At 39.2% G+C, this 13,803-nt stretch overlaps 1 protein-coding gene across 4 annotated transcripts in view; it reads left to right on the top strand.

The window, feature by feature from the left end:
• Positions 1–13,803, top strand: part of MALT1 (MALT1 paracaspase) — a 64,172-nt gene that overhangs the window by 27,873 nt on the left and 22,496 nt on the right. For 3 of the 4 annotated variants that reach the window (XM_047767041.1, XM_047767044.1, XM_047767043.1), the window contains 5 exons: positions 1,125–1,303; positions 1,719–1,815; positions 2,948–2,980; positions 7,002–7,028; positions 9,025–9,057. In XM_047767041.1, coding sequence (XP_047622997.1) covers positions 1,125–1,303; positions 1,719–1,815; positions 2,948–2,980; positions 7,002–7,028; positions 9,025–9,057 — 369 coding nt within the window. The remainder of the gene's footprint in view (positions 1–1,124; positions 1,304–1,718; positions 1,816–2,947; positions 2,981–7,001; positions 7,029–9,024; positions 9,058–13,803) is intronic. The other variant, XM_047767042.1, reaches the window with a different exon arrangement.

The raw sequence follows: 13,803 nt of genomic DNA, 5'->3' as shown, positions 1-13,803 counted from the left end.
ACTTAAAAGAGTAACAGATGAGTGTTCAATAAATCATGCTTTCTGGAGTTCCCATTGTAGCACAGTGGGTCAAGGACCCAACACTGCCTCCGTGAGGATGTGGGTTTTGATCCCTGGCCTCGCACAGTGGGTTAAGGATCCGGCATTGCTGCAAGCTGCAGCTTAGGTCACAGATGTGGCTCAGATCTGGTGTTGTTGTGGCTGTGGTATAGGGTGCAGCTCCAGTTCAACTCCAAGCCCAGGAACTTCTATATGCCTCAGGTGCAGCCGTGAAAAAGAATATTTTTTTTAAAAAATCATGCTTTCTGATATTTGCATTAGGAAGAAAGGCTAGTGATAATCCGTCCATATTTATTCAGTGCTAATAACAAAACTCCTTGTTTTAAAAAGGCAGTTAAATCAAAGCGAACATAGAGCTTTCTATTTTGAATATGAACATCATTCAAGATGTTAACAAGTCCTTTCCTTCCACCAAAGAGACTCAGTGGCCAGACACATTTAGAAACCACTTAAACTATTTTCCCCTCTTAAGTACACAGTGCATACTAACGCTCTGAAAGCTCTGAGAAGTCCTACAATAAAGAAGTCTTTTTAACATTGTTTAACTCAGAATGTTCTAACTTATTTGTCAACTGCATCCTTTTATCCATAGACTATCTCAATATTTATTGTTGGAGACTGTGGAAACTGCTGAACAATGCAGTAAACAAATTTGGTGCATGTGCAAAAACACAACCATTAAGAGAGAGCTTTATCATTACCTGCACCTGATTTTGGTCATTAACCTAAGTCACTTTCTCTAATAAAAGGCATGTGGGCTGACATCTAGGCGCCTTTGTTCTGCGGAACAGTGTCTCCTGGTCCCCTACTTTTCTAAATGTGGGAGTCCTCTGTGATCTGTTATGCCGCACCATCCCTTTTCCAGGATCTCCTGTTGACCTGCAGCGCTGGCTGCGGCAATTTATGGAAGTGGTACAGTTGTAATGAAACATCATTTGGGAGATACTATTGAAGATTTTTTTTTTTAAGGATGAACTAGGAAGTATTTTAATTGAAAGAAACTTTAAAAAATTTTCAACCTAGAGGTTTATTTATGTTCAATAATATTTTTCTCTTAATTTAAGGAAGTATCGATGGCATCTCTGAATCCAAGCTGCAAATCTGTGTTGAACCAAGGTCCCAAAAGCTGATGCCTGGCAGCACGTTGGTCTTAGAATGTGTTGCTGTTGGAAGCCCCATTCCACACTACCAGTGGTTCAAAAATGAATCCCCACTAACACATGAGACAAAAAAGCTATACATGGTAGGAAGTTGGCCTTGTGGGGGGGTTGGGGAGTTAATATGTCAAATAAATAGTACAATTGAAAATTATGAGTAAATATTAAAGTTCATATTCTTTGGGGTGTTTTAATATTTTCAGTATTTTTTCAAGTTCTTTATTATTTGGTCTTGATCCTTATATTTGCAAAAGTGATAGAACATAAGACCAGCCCACATCTAACTGCTTATATGAAAAATGTCAAATAGTATTGCATCAAACTCACCACTGTATCATTTGCTTGCTAATATTTGACATAATCAATGAAGAAAAGAATAGCTGAAATGTTAGGTTTTATTTCGTAAGAGTTTTTTTTTTTTTTAACACAAAAAAACTTTTTCCAAGTCACCTTAAATTGAAATTGAAGAGGAGATATATGCATGTTCTAATATTGGTACAGGTGCCTTATGTGGATTTGGAGCATCAAGGAACCTATTGGTGTCGTGTATATAATGATCGAGACAGTCAAGACAGCAAGAAAGTAGAAGTCATCATAGGTAAGCAGTGTCACTCAGTGTTCTGACAAACGGAATATAATATAAGCTGTATAAAATCAAGTGTCGGAGCAACAGAAATTTTATTTACCCATTCTATTTATGTGTACTAAGCATCAGGAGTTATTTTGTTTAAATAGAAATTTGATACAAAAAAAAAAAAAAAAGGAGTTCCCGTCATGGCGCAGTGGTTAACGAATCTGACTAGGAACCATGAGGTTGCGGGTTCGGTCCCTGCCCTTGCTCAGTGGGTTAAGGATCTGGCGTTGCCGTGAGCTGTGGTGTAGGTGCGGCTCGGATCCCCCGTTGCTGTGGCTCTGGCGTAGGCTGGTGGCACAGCTCCAATTCGACCCCTAGCCTGGGAACCTCCATATGCCTCGGGAGCTACCCAAGAAATAGCAAAAAGACAAAAAAAAAAAAGAAAAGAAATTTGAGAGACTGCATACTAAATTCATAATCCAGATTCACAAAGAACCAGAAAAAAAAGCTACTTAATTTACATCTTTTTAGTTATTTTTTTATTTTTATAGTTTTACTAAACATTTATGGCAAAAATTTATTCCTTAAAGCTTTAGCTTAAAAAAAAAAAACCCTTGATTTGGTGGGAAAAGATTTTTTTTTTTTTTGGTCTTTTTCTAGGGCCCCTCCCCGCAGCATATGGAGGCTCCCAAGCTAGGGGTCCAATCAGAGCTGCAGCCGCCTGCCTACACCACAGCCACAGCAACGCCAGATCCAAGCGGTGTCTGTGACCTACACCACAGCCCACCCGTATCCTTAACCCACTGAGCAAGGCCAGGGATGGAACCCACAACCTCATGGTTCCTAGTTGGATTTGTTAACCACTGAGCCACGACGGGAACTCCAGAAAAGATTTTTAATAAAACATTTTTAAAAAACAAACATCACAAACATACGAAGAATGATTATTAGTCACTAATCCCCCTTAGGAAGTACGTAATTTGAGAGTTTGTTCTGTTTAAGTCTAGTGCGTTTACAGTTATGTTAATAGTAGGAAATAGTGATGCATATATTGGTTTGCCAACATATTTCTATGATATGTATCTCTCTGTTTGATGGCTGCCCTTCTTAAGATCATGAATTTCAATATATTCACATTTGTTTTCTCTGGAACAAGGAAGAACAGATGAGGCAGTGGAGTGCACTGAAGGTAGGGTAACCCTTTGGTTTGAAACCATATATCCTGCATGCTGGTTCCTCTTGGGATTGATGGAGTGCTCTTGTCTCCTGAGTGCAGTGATGGAAAAAATACTGGCTAGAAGAAAACATTTTGAAAGGAAGATACTGTATCTTAGTCTTTGAGGATTCATAAATTGACCTAGACACTATTAAATTGATATATTATTGAAATAACTAATTTTGAGTTGACTTTCTATTACATATAAAAACATAAAATCCTATACAACATTTTATGACAAGTGAACAGCTGCAATTAATTCTTAATGTTAACTTTTATTTTCATAAAATGTATTTCAAAAGATGTATGGCTACACTGTCGTGGATAGTTGTTTATTTTGTCTTTCCTTGAGTCATGGTATGATGCCTCTCAAATGCAAACGTAATTTCTATAAAAGTTTCAGGACAGGAGGTTTATTGTTTAACACATGTTTTATCAAGAATTAAGTATCCAGATTTAATAGAAAATTTATAAGATCCATTTTTCTAAGCGACAGGCTGTAGATTAATCTCCCCTGTCACCTTTCCCATAATCTATGAAGAGAACTGAAAATTAGCCTAAACTCCTGATTTGTTTTAATTGACCAAAACCTTGTACATAAGTTGCAATGAGTAAATTTTAGAACTTAAGTTACCTTCCCCTAGTGTGATGTTGTCACATTGTTTTGCAAAATTAGGTTTGTGGATGGCAAAGTATTTTTTCAATTTCTGCCTCTTTATTATAAAATCTTTAGCTCTACTTGGGCAAAGTAAGAAATAACGTTAAATCATTTTTCCTGTCCTTTATATTGCTATGGTGTCATTTTGAAATACTCTAATTACTGTTTTCATCCCAGTCAGAGTTATGGACAGGAATTCTCTAGCTCAAGGGAATTCCAGTCCCCTGGTCTGTAGGACCCACATGATGGAATCTATGTAAAGAAATCCTAACCAAATTCCTCTTCCTTCTCACTCCTTCTTCACTAATTGCATGATTTTTAAAACTTCCTGACATTGGAGACCTCTAAGAATAAACATAACTAGCATTGCTGTTTGGTTTCAGGGTGATGCATGTACATTATCACCTTGCTGCTTCTTTAGACCTGGCAGGATTCTCCCTATAATTTTTATAGTGGCAAACACACTGTTTAATAATTTTCAAACAATTCAGTTCAGAACATTTAGAGATGAAAACTCAACTATGAAGCTACTCCAGAAATTTCAAATGGAAAAATGAAGTCCAACTCTTCTTTCTAAAGAAAGTCCATGAAGTTGAGGCATTTTACAGTTGGTGGATTAGCACATGTTGTCAACAGTGTCCTACATCATGTCATTTTTTACCTGTAGAACATGATGTCGTCAGTTTCATTCTTCGTGTTGGGTAAAAGATATTTGATCGGGACAAGGGGTAGGGTTCGAATAGGTGGAGCTCAGGGGATTCTTTAGGACAGTGAAACTATTATGTGTGACAGCTGTAATGGTGGATACCTGTCTGCAGGTTTTAAATCACGTAGGCGGTCAGAGGAGGGAAGATCCCAGGATGGAAGGCAGAATATGACAAAAGAGTGTAAACATATTACAAGTCTGTGAAGCAACCTCACTGATTATGGGATGGAAGAACAGGTCTTGACCTAAGTTCCTGGGGATGAGTGAACACAGAAGGCCCAAGAAATTGTACACAGCCCTGTCCTCTAGCTGATCCCACTCTTTGGTTGCTTTTATATCACATAAGTTACTCTGCATAACATCTTGTGAATAGTATAAGATTTGTAATTTATTGTTAATGTTGATTTTTATCTTCGTAAAATTTATAAAGGAAAGATGGCTATAATGTCATAGGTATTTGCTTAGGGATTTTCCCTCTCCTTTAGTCAGGGGGTACAGGTTAACAATTGAAGCCACTATACCTCCAAAAACACATCAAACCAGTCTAACCAGGAGAAAAATCAGGCATATCCCAATTTAGAGACAGTCTACAAAATACCTCACCGGTAATCCTCCAAACAGTCAAGGCTATCAGAAAACGAGGACGATCTGAGAAACTATCACAACAAACAAGAAGCCAAGGAGACACAATTAAATATGATGTAGTGTCCTAAATGGGGTCCTGGAATAAAAAACATTAATGGTTCATTAATTATGACAAATTTGGCTTACTAACATCAGATGTTAAAAGTAGAGAAACCAGACATGGGTATATATGGGAACTCTGTGTACCATCTTAACGGTAGTTCTGTAAATCTTAAACTGTTCTGAAATTAAAAGTTTATTTTAAAAAATATTATTTGAGGTTTTCAACTAGTTTCAAGAAGTATATAGGTGGTAGATAAGCCTATCTCTTTATTTGCTTTGTCTCATAATTGGCCAGAATATCTAAAATTTTGATCAAATTAAGAATGAGTCTGTTAACTGGACAGCCACATGTAAATCAATGAAACTGGAGCACACCCTCACACCATGCACAAAAATAAACTCAAAATGGCTTAAAAACTTCAACACAAGACAAGACACCATCAAATTCCTGGAAGAGAACACAGGTAAAACATTCTCTGATATCAACAGTACAAATGTTTTCTCAGGTCGGATTCCCGAGGCAACAGAAATAAAAGCAAAAACAATCCAATGGGACCTGATCAAACCGACAAGCTTTTGCACAGCAAAGGAAACCATTAAAAAATAATAATAATAACCTACAGAATGGGAGGAAATAGTTTAAAATGATGCACTGACAAGGGCTTAATCTCTAAAATACACAAATGACTTACACAACTCAGCAGCAAAAAAACCAAGAACCCAATTCAAAAATGGGCATAAGACCTAAATAGATATTTCTCCAAAGAAGATATGCAAATGGCCAACAAGCACATGAAAAAATGTTCAACATCATTGATTTTTAGAGGAATGCAAATCAAAACTACTCTGAGGTGCCACCTCACACTGGTCAGAATGGCCATTATTAATAAGTCAACACATAACAAATGCTGGAGAGGGTGTGGAAAAAAGGGTACCCTCTACATTGTTGGCAGGAATGCAAATTGGTACAACCACTATGGAAGACAGTATGGAGGAACCTCGGAAAACTAAATATAGAACTACCATATAACTCAGCAATCCCACTCTTGGGCATATATCCAGACAAAACTTTCATTGAAAAGATACGTGCACCCAAATGTTCATTGCAGCACTATTCACAGTACAATAGCCAAGACATGGAAACGACCTAAATGTCCATCAATGGATGAGTGGATTAAGAAGATGTGGTATATACACATATACAATGGAATACTATTCAGCTATTAAAAAGAACAAAATAATGCTGTTTGCAGCAATATGTATGGAACTAGAGACTCTCATACTAAGTGAAGTAAATCAGAAAGAGAAAGACAAATACCATATGATATCACTTACATCTGGAATCTAATATATGGCACAAATGAAACTTCCTACAGAAAAGAAACTCAGGGACTTGGAGAACAGACTTGTGGTTGCCAAGGGGGAGAGGGAGAAAGTGAGATGGACTGGGAGTCGGAGTTAATAGATGCGAACTACTGCATTTGGAGTGGATAAGCAATGAGATCCTGCTGTATAACATCTAGTCACTTATGATGGAACATGATAGAAGATAATGTGAGAAAAAGAATATATATGTGTGTGTGTGACTAGGTCGCTTTGCTGTATAGTAGAAATTGACAGGATACTGTAAACCAACTATAATGGAAAAAATAAAAATCATTGAAAAGAGTCTGTTTAGCTTTTTGTCATTTAATGAAGCTAGTAATAGCTTAAGAGTCCTAATTCATGTCCACAACAGCATTCTCTCCTATTCATAATTTGCATGACTTCTACTTAAGGCATTTAAAAAGTTCTAACCTGATAAAAAACATCATAGCATGATTTAATAGCACAAAATCAACTTCTTTGAGCAGTCTTACTGTTTGTGCTAAATTGACAGATAATTTAAATCTACTTAAATAATTTATTTAAAGATTAATCTATTTTCTCTTACTTTATTTTAGATGAATTAAATAATCTTGGGCATCCTGGTGAGTAATACAAACATAAAACATTAGCTTTAGCTTTTTTTAAGTCACTGAATATAGTAACATAAGATACAGATAACACTTGCTATAGTAGTACTAGTAATTTTTTTTCCTTTATTGAAATATCATAATTTAGTGAAAACACTAAAAATATTCTAGATTGTAAGACCACAAGGGTAGAAAAATAAATATACTGAGGCATCATAAAATATCAGTGTACTTCTTTATCATTGTGAATGATAAGAATCTATATCATTAAAAAGCGGTTGAATGGGAAAGCGCGTGATCTTTCATTTGAAAGACAAGGAGCAGCCTCTGAAAGATTGACAGGAGAAACATTTGCCAGATCCCCTGGGTCCTTGTTCGAAGCTCCTCCCTGAATGTACCTGAACTAGTTGGGTGGGTGTTTGCAACTGAAGTGAAAGTATCATTAGTGAAGTTAGTTGGTGCTGTACAGATAAGAAGTTGGTCACTGGCCATTAAGAGACTTGACAGTTGGGGGAGTTCCGAACCCAACTAGTATCCATGAGGACTCGGGTTTGATTCCTGGCTTCGCTCAGTGGGTTAAAGATCCGGCATTGCCATGAGCTGTTGTGTAGGTCACAGACAAAGCTCGGATCCCTAGTTGGTGTTGCTGTGGCTGTGGTGTAGGCTTTGGCTGTAGCTCCGACTCGCCCCCTAGCCTGGGAACCTCCACATGCTTCGGGTGCGGCCCTAAAAAGAAAAAAAAAGAGAGAGAGAGACTGACACTTGGCAGGTGTATTTATCATTCTCTGGGCAATTTTAATCAGAACAGGTATCTGAACAAGTTCAGCTTAAGGGAAGCCTTAACTGAGATGAAGGGCACAGTGATTAGCGAGGACTCCATGAAGACAGAGGATGTCAGTACAGATTATGTCCTGAAGGGCAGTGATGGAGACTGGGACTGTATCTGAAAATAAAACCTTGCAGGAACAGATTAAGACAGTAATTGTATCAGTTAATATCTGTAGAAATCCCTCTTATTTCTCAACATGTTATTGTTGCTCTTTTTTTAGCAATAACTAGTTTGTTTCGTGCCTGTATTCTGTTAATAAACATCTATTATTGTGAGCGATGCTCAGGTCTTGCTGATTACATATAAACACATTCGACAAACCAGAGGCCACCATCACCAGCATGTCACTGCTGTGGTGCCAGCCAGGCTTGTGGAAGCCTCCCTCCATGAGACTTGGCTGCACACACCCCAAACTAAGAGCTGCTAAGGAACCACCCTCATCACGTAGTTTTAGTTGCTTTTCTTAATCTGGGTTGAACCCCCTTTTCCTGAATTTGTCTGTTATTTCATGCCCTTCAATGAACATTATGAAAAGCTATTTCAGGAAAACTTTCGCAGTTTTCTACCACCACTAAACTTCTAAAATTTTCCTGGCCCCCTCTTTCATTATAACCTTGCTCCTCAAGAATTAGAAACATCAAAAAATTTAGTTTAAGAAAAACATTTAATAGACTTTACTATTAGCAGACTCTATTAGCATACCTATTATTAGCAATGCAAAGAGTTACCCTGTCTAGAGTAGTAGATACATTGCTGACTGAACTCCAACTTGCCCAGCATCTCCTCCTGCGTGGTCCTTGGGACTGGGAGGTATTTCATTTTATTACAGTAGATGACAAAAAGCATGACCATGGGATGCCCTTTCTCTCCGGCCAGCATTCAGGAAATATTAACTATTCCTGGTGCTGCCTATTTCCACCACCAGCCTTTTTCAGATTGTAGTTTCCACCTAACCTGTTTAAAAGCTGTCACCCCCAGCTGGAATCAGTTACCAAAGACTTGTCTCTGCCCTGATTTTCCAGCCAGGTATATGTTTTTATCAAGAACCTGAAAACGTTCAAATTGTAATTTAGCTGTTAGAAACCACATTCTGCCTTTCATTGCTTCCATATCTCTCTAACCCCAAAAATGTGTGTGTGGTGGATAACAACTCTTTATCTTTGTGTTTTTATCTTTCTTTAGATAATAAAGAGCAAACAGCTGAGCAACCTTTGGGTGAGTAAGAGCTTTAAAAATGCTTAATCAAAATACAGTTATAGAAGGTAACTCTTACAGAGACCATGGAGGGATTTGAGACTTTTTTAAAGTGACAACTTTCACACATTTTTGAATAACATTGAGACCAAATGTCTTGTTTTGGATATTTGTAAAAGAAATTATAGAAGACTTTGAAAGATTAGAAATTCAGTTTCTGGGACCAGATCAGCTTCTATGGAGTGATTTCTATGTTTTGGCAACATACAAACATGTTAACAAAAAGAAACATGTATAGGTCACATGGGAATGAGGACTGCTCTCTAGGTGGGGCTGGAGGTTAGGAAAGCACCGGAAAGGTTGCAGGAGCAGCTCTGTATGTTGAAGGATGAAGAGGAGAAGGACCTTCCAGATAGAACATGAAATCCTGAATAAATGTCATAGAGAAAGGAGGTGTTGTCTTTGGGGAGTTGCAAATGGCAGAGGGTGCACTAAGGCACATACAGAATCCGGATGAGACCAGGTTTTGAGGACCCCATTCCTCGGAGAAGCCACTGGAAGGAAACTTTGATGGAGGGGTAAGATTTGTCTGAAAGGCCGGTCTTGCTTGTATTGGTGTAGAAAATAAACTGGAGGTTGGACGACGTTTACGTTAGGAAAAAATTAACAGACTATTGCAATAGTCAAGAAATTATAGAAATCCAAAACAGGGTAGTACCAAAATAACGCAGAAGACTGCAGAGGATAAATTCAAAAGACCTTGAATTAATGGAGTCAGCTGTTTTCATTAGTATAGGGTATAAAAAATACAGAGGAATCGGAGTTCCATGGTGGCCTAGTAGTCAGGGATTTGGCGTTGTCACTGCTGTGGCTCGGGTTCAAGCCCTGGCCCGGGAACTTCCACATGCTATGGGCAAGGCCCAAAAAATAGAGGAATCACCATGCCTGCTTGGATTCTTGCATGGACCACTAGATGGGTGGTAGTACAGTCCACTGAGTTAAGAAAATACAGAATCAAAAGCAAGATTCTGAGGATAGATGACTCTCATTTTGGACCTAACCGGTTTGGGATATGTGTGTCCCATCTGAGCAGAGATGCACAGCAGGCAGCCTCATGCATGGACCTTGAACTCTAAGGAGAGGCCAGGATCAGAGATCCTCACAGGCATCATCAGCATAGGGGTGGAGGCTGACACCATAAGGATAGCAGCCAGGAGATTGCTGCAGGCTGCAGGGGAAAGGGCATTAGCTGAGGGAGGGCATGGCCCAGACTATGTTTAACAACTAGAATCTGTTGTCACTGATCAGATAACATATAAAAATCCAGATTTCAGGATTCTTTTGAAAAGCAGTAGCTTCAGTGATCGCTGTTATTTGTGGCTAAATAATGGCTGCCCCTTTAAAGGAGCGTGTGCTCCCCTGTTTTCCTGTTGTGTAACAGTCAGTCTACTTCTCTCTCTCTCTCCTCCCCTCCTTCCCCTTGTGGTCTTGCCAGGTAGCTAAATTTCTTACATGGTGGCTGCTTCCCCAAACTAGAAGCTCTCAGGACTTCTTAAGGTTTAGACCCAGAACGGACAGAGTATAACACTACATTATGTTCAAAGAGAATCACAGGGCAGCCCAGACTGGGGGCTGGGGTGAGGGCCACCACCCTTCGGGAGGACAGGAAACCTTGGTTCCTCAGGGGATCACCTTTTACCACAGCTGGAAGGTAGCATGGACTAGGGTATGGATGGTTTTGTCACCAGACTAAGGAATTTGGACTTTATTTTGTAGGACATAGAAATTAAAAGATTTGATGCATGAGACCAACAAGGATTAACATTCAACCGGTCAGATTTGATGTTAATACTCAATTTTTGATGGATGGCTAAAGGTTTTTTAATTTAACAAACAGGTAGCACTTCATATGTATTTTAAACCTTTGGAAGACATCTAGGATCAGGTAGTTCAAATATTTTTCTGAAGTGATTTTATTCTGTTGCTTAATCGATAGCACTTGATTTATTTATTTCATTTCCTTTTTCCAATAAATTGTTTGTGTTCAAGAAATTGTGGGTGGCTTTTACAGTAAATGTTTTTCTGCAGAAAATTTCTTCCATTTATTTTATCACTTGAAAACCATCATAAGTCGCTTATATAGTTGCTAGTTTGAAGGTTTTTTCAATTCCTTCTTATTTTCTCAACTTCACATTTTCCGGTTTCTCTGTCATCTCTCTAAAGTTTGACTTTTCCTTTCCCTTTCTACAACTAATTCCTAGAATGAGTCTTTGTTATCTCTTATTTCGACCACTACAGTCTGCTTCTCTATTCTAAATCCACCCAGTTCACCTATCACTCAGGAACTGTTTTACAAGTAGAGTGGGCAAGGTAAGTTATTTCCCCATCATTTTTATTACTATTAAACTCAAGAAAATGCTCCAAGATAGTTTGAGTACTAGCTATTAAAAATTATCATTGGGGAGTTCCCATCGTGGTGCAGTGGTTAACGAATCCAACTAGGAACCATGAGGTTGCGGGTTCGGTCCCTGCCCTTGCTCAGTGGGTTAACGATCCGGCGTTGCCGTGAGCTGTGGTGTAGGTTGCAGACGCGGCTCGGATTCCGAGTTGCTGTGGCTCTGGCTTAGGCCGGAGGCTACAGCTCCGATTAGACCCCTAGCCTGGGAACCTCCATATGCCGCGGGTGCGGCCCAAGAAATAGCAACAACAACAACAACAAAGACAAAAGACAAAAAAAAAATTATCATTGGGGTGTAAATCAACTATAATTTAAAAATTTTTTTATGGAGTTCCCATTGTGGCGCAGTGGTTAACGAATCCGACTAGAAACCACGAGGTTGCGGGTTCGGTCCCTGCCCTTGCTCAGTGGGTTAACGATCCGGCGTTGCCGTGAGCTGTGGTATAGGTTGCAGACGAGGCTCGGATCCCGCGTTGCTATGGCTCTGGCTTAGGCCGGTGGCTACAGCTCCGATTCGACCCCTAGCCTGGGAACCTCCATATGCCGCGGGAGCGGCCCAAGAAATAGCAACAACAACAACGACAAAAAAAAAAAAAATTTTTTAAAGATAAACATACAGATTTCCCGTCATGGCTGAGGGATTAATGAACCAGACTGGAATCTATGAGGATATGGGTTTGATCCCTGGCCTCACTCAGTGGGTTAAGGATCTGGCATTACCATGGGCTGTGGTGTAGATCACAGACATGGCTAGGATCCTGAGTTTCTGTGGCTGTGGCGTAGGCCAACAACTATGGCTCTGATTCAGCCCCTAGTCTGGGACCCTCTATATGCCTCGGGTGCAGCCCTAAAAAGACAAAAGACCGAAAAAAATTTTAAATAATAATAATAAAAGATAAACATGGAGTTCCAGTCATGGCTCAGTGGTTAACAAATCCAACTGGGAACCGTGAGGTTGTGGGTTCGATACCTGGCCTCGCTCAGTGGGTCAAGGATCCAGCATTGCTGTGAGCTGTGGTGTAGGTCACAGACTCGGCTTGGATCCTGTGTTGCTGTGGCTGTGTCGTAGGCCAGTGGCTACAGCTCTAATTCGACCCCTAGCCTGGGAACCTCCATATGCCGAAGGAGCAGCCCTAGAAGAGGCAAAAAGACCAAAAAAAAAAAAAGATAAACATAAAAATTATCATTGGGGGAAAGTTTTTGAAGGGTTATGGTCAACTATTGATACATACATTTTAGGCTCCATTAGTTCTTAGATCACTGAACTCTTGCATTCTGTAAACTATACCAAGTATTCTTTTCAAGCAGATAACAAAACTCGTGAATAAAGAATTGATCTTGGAGTTCCCATTATGGCTCAGCAGTAACCAACCTGATTGGTATAGTATCCATCAGGACACAGGTTTGATCCCTGGCTCCACTCAGTGGGTTAAGGATCTGGCATTGCTGTGAGCTGCAGTGTAGATTACAGATGCGGCTCAGATCTGGCATTGCTGTGGCTGTGGTGTAGGCTGGCAGCTGCAGTGCCGATTGAACCCCTAGGCTGGGAACTTCCATATGCCATGGATGCAGCCCTAAAAAACAAAACAAAGGAATTGGTCTCACTTATGTGGACTCTAAAATGTGGCACAAATGAACTTATCTATGAAAAAGAAACAGACTCACAGATGTAGAGAACAGACTTGTTGCCAAGGGGGGTTGCGGGGAGGGATGGATTGGAAGTTTGGGATTAGCAGGTGCAAACTATTATATATAGAATGGATAAACAACAAGGTCCTACTCTATAGCATAGGGAATTATATTTAATACCCTGTCATAAACCACAATAGCAAAGAATGTGAAAAAGAATATGCAGGAGTTCCCTCGTGGCCTAATGGGTTAAAAGATCAGGCATTGTCACTGCTATGGCATGAGTTTGATCCCGGATCTGGGAACTTCTGTATGCTGCAGGCATGGCCAAAAATAGGAAATTAATAAAAAAATAAAAGAATGTATTTATATGTACAACTGAATCACTTTGTTGTATAGTAGAAATTAACATTGTAAATCAACTATACTTAAATAATTTTTTAAAGGAATTGATCTTAGCAGAAACAGCCTATAATGCTTAATTTGACAATCGGCTTTTTTTCCCCAAAAAAACTCCAGTGATTTTTTTTTCTATTACATACCTGATAATTGTTTTCTGTCAATAGAACTTAATTCTAATATATCTCCTAAACGATCATAATATCCCACAAAAAACCCTCTATGCTTTACAGACACTTTACTGCCTGAATCACACTGGGAATCTCATGATTTGAGCTGTA

Source organism: Phacochoerus africanus, chromosome 2 (assembly GCF_016906955.1).
Source record: "Phacochoerus africanus isolate WHEZ1 chromosome 2, ROS_Pafr_v1, whole genome shotgun sequence".
NCBI lineage: Eukaryota > Metazoa > Chordata > Mammalia > Artiodactyla > Suidae > Phacochoerus > Phacochoerus africanus.
This window is presented reverse-complemented; position numbering and strand designations above follow the sequence as displayed.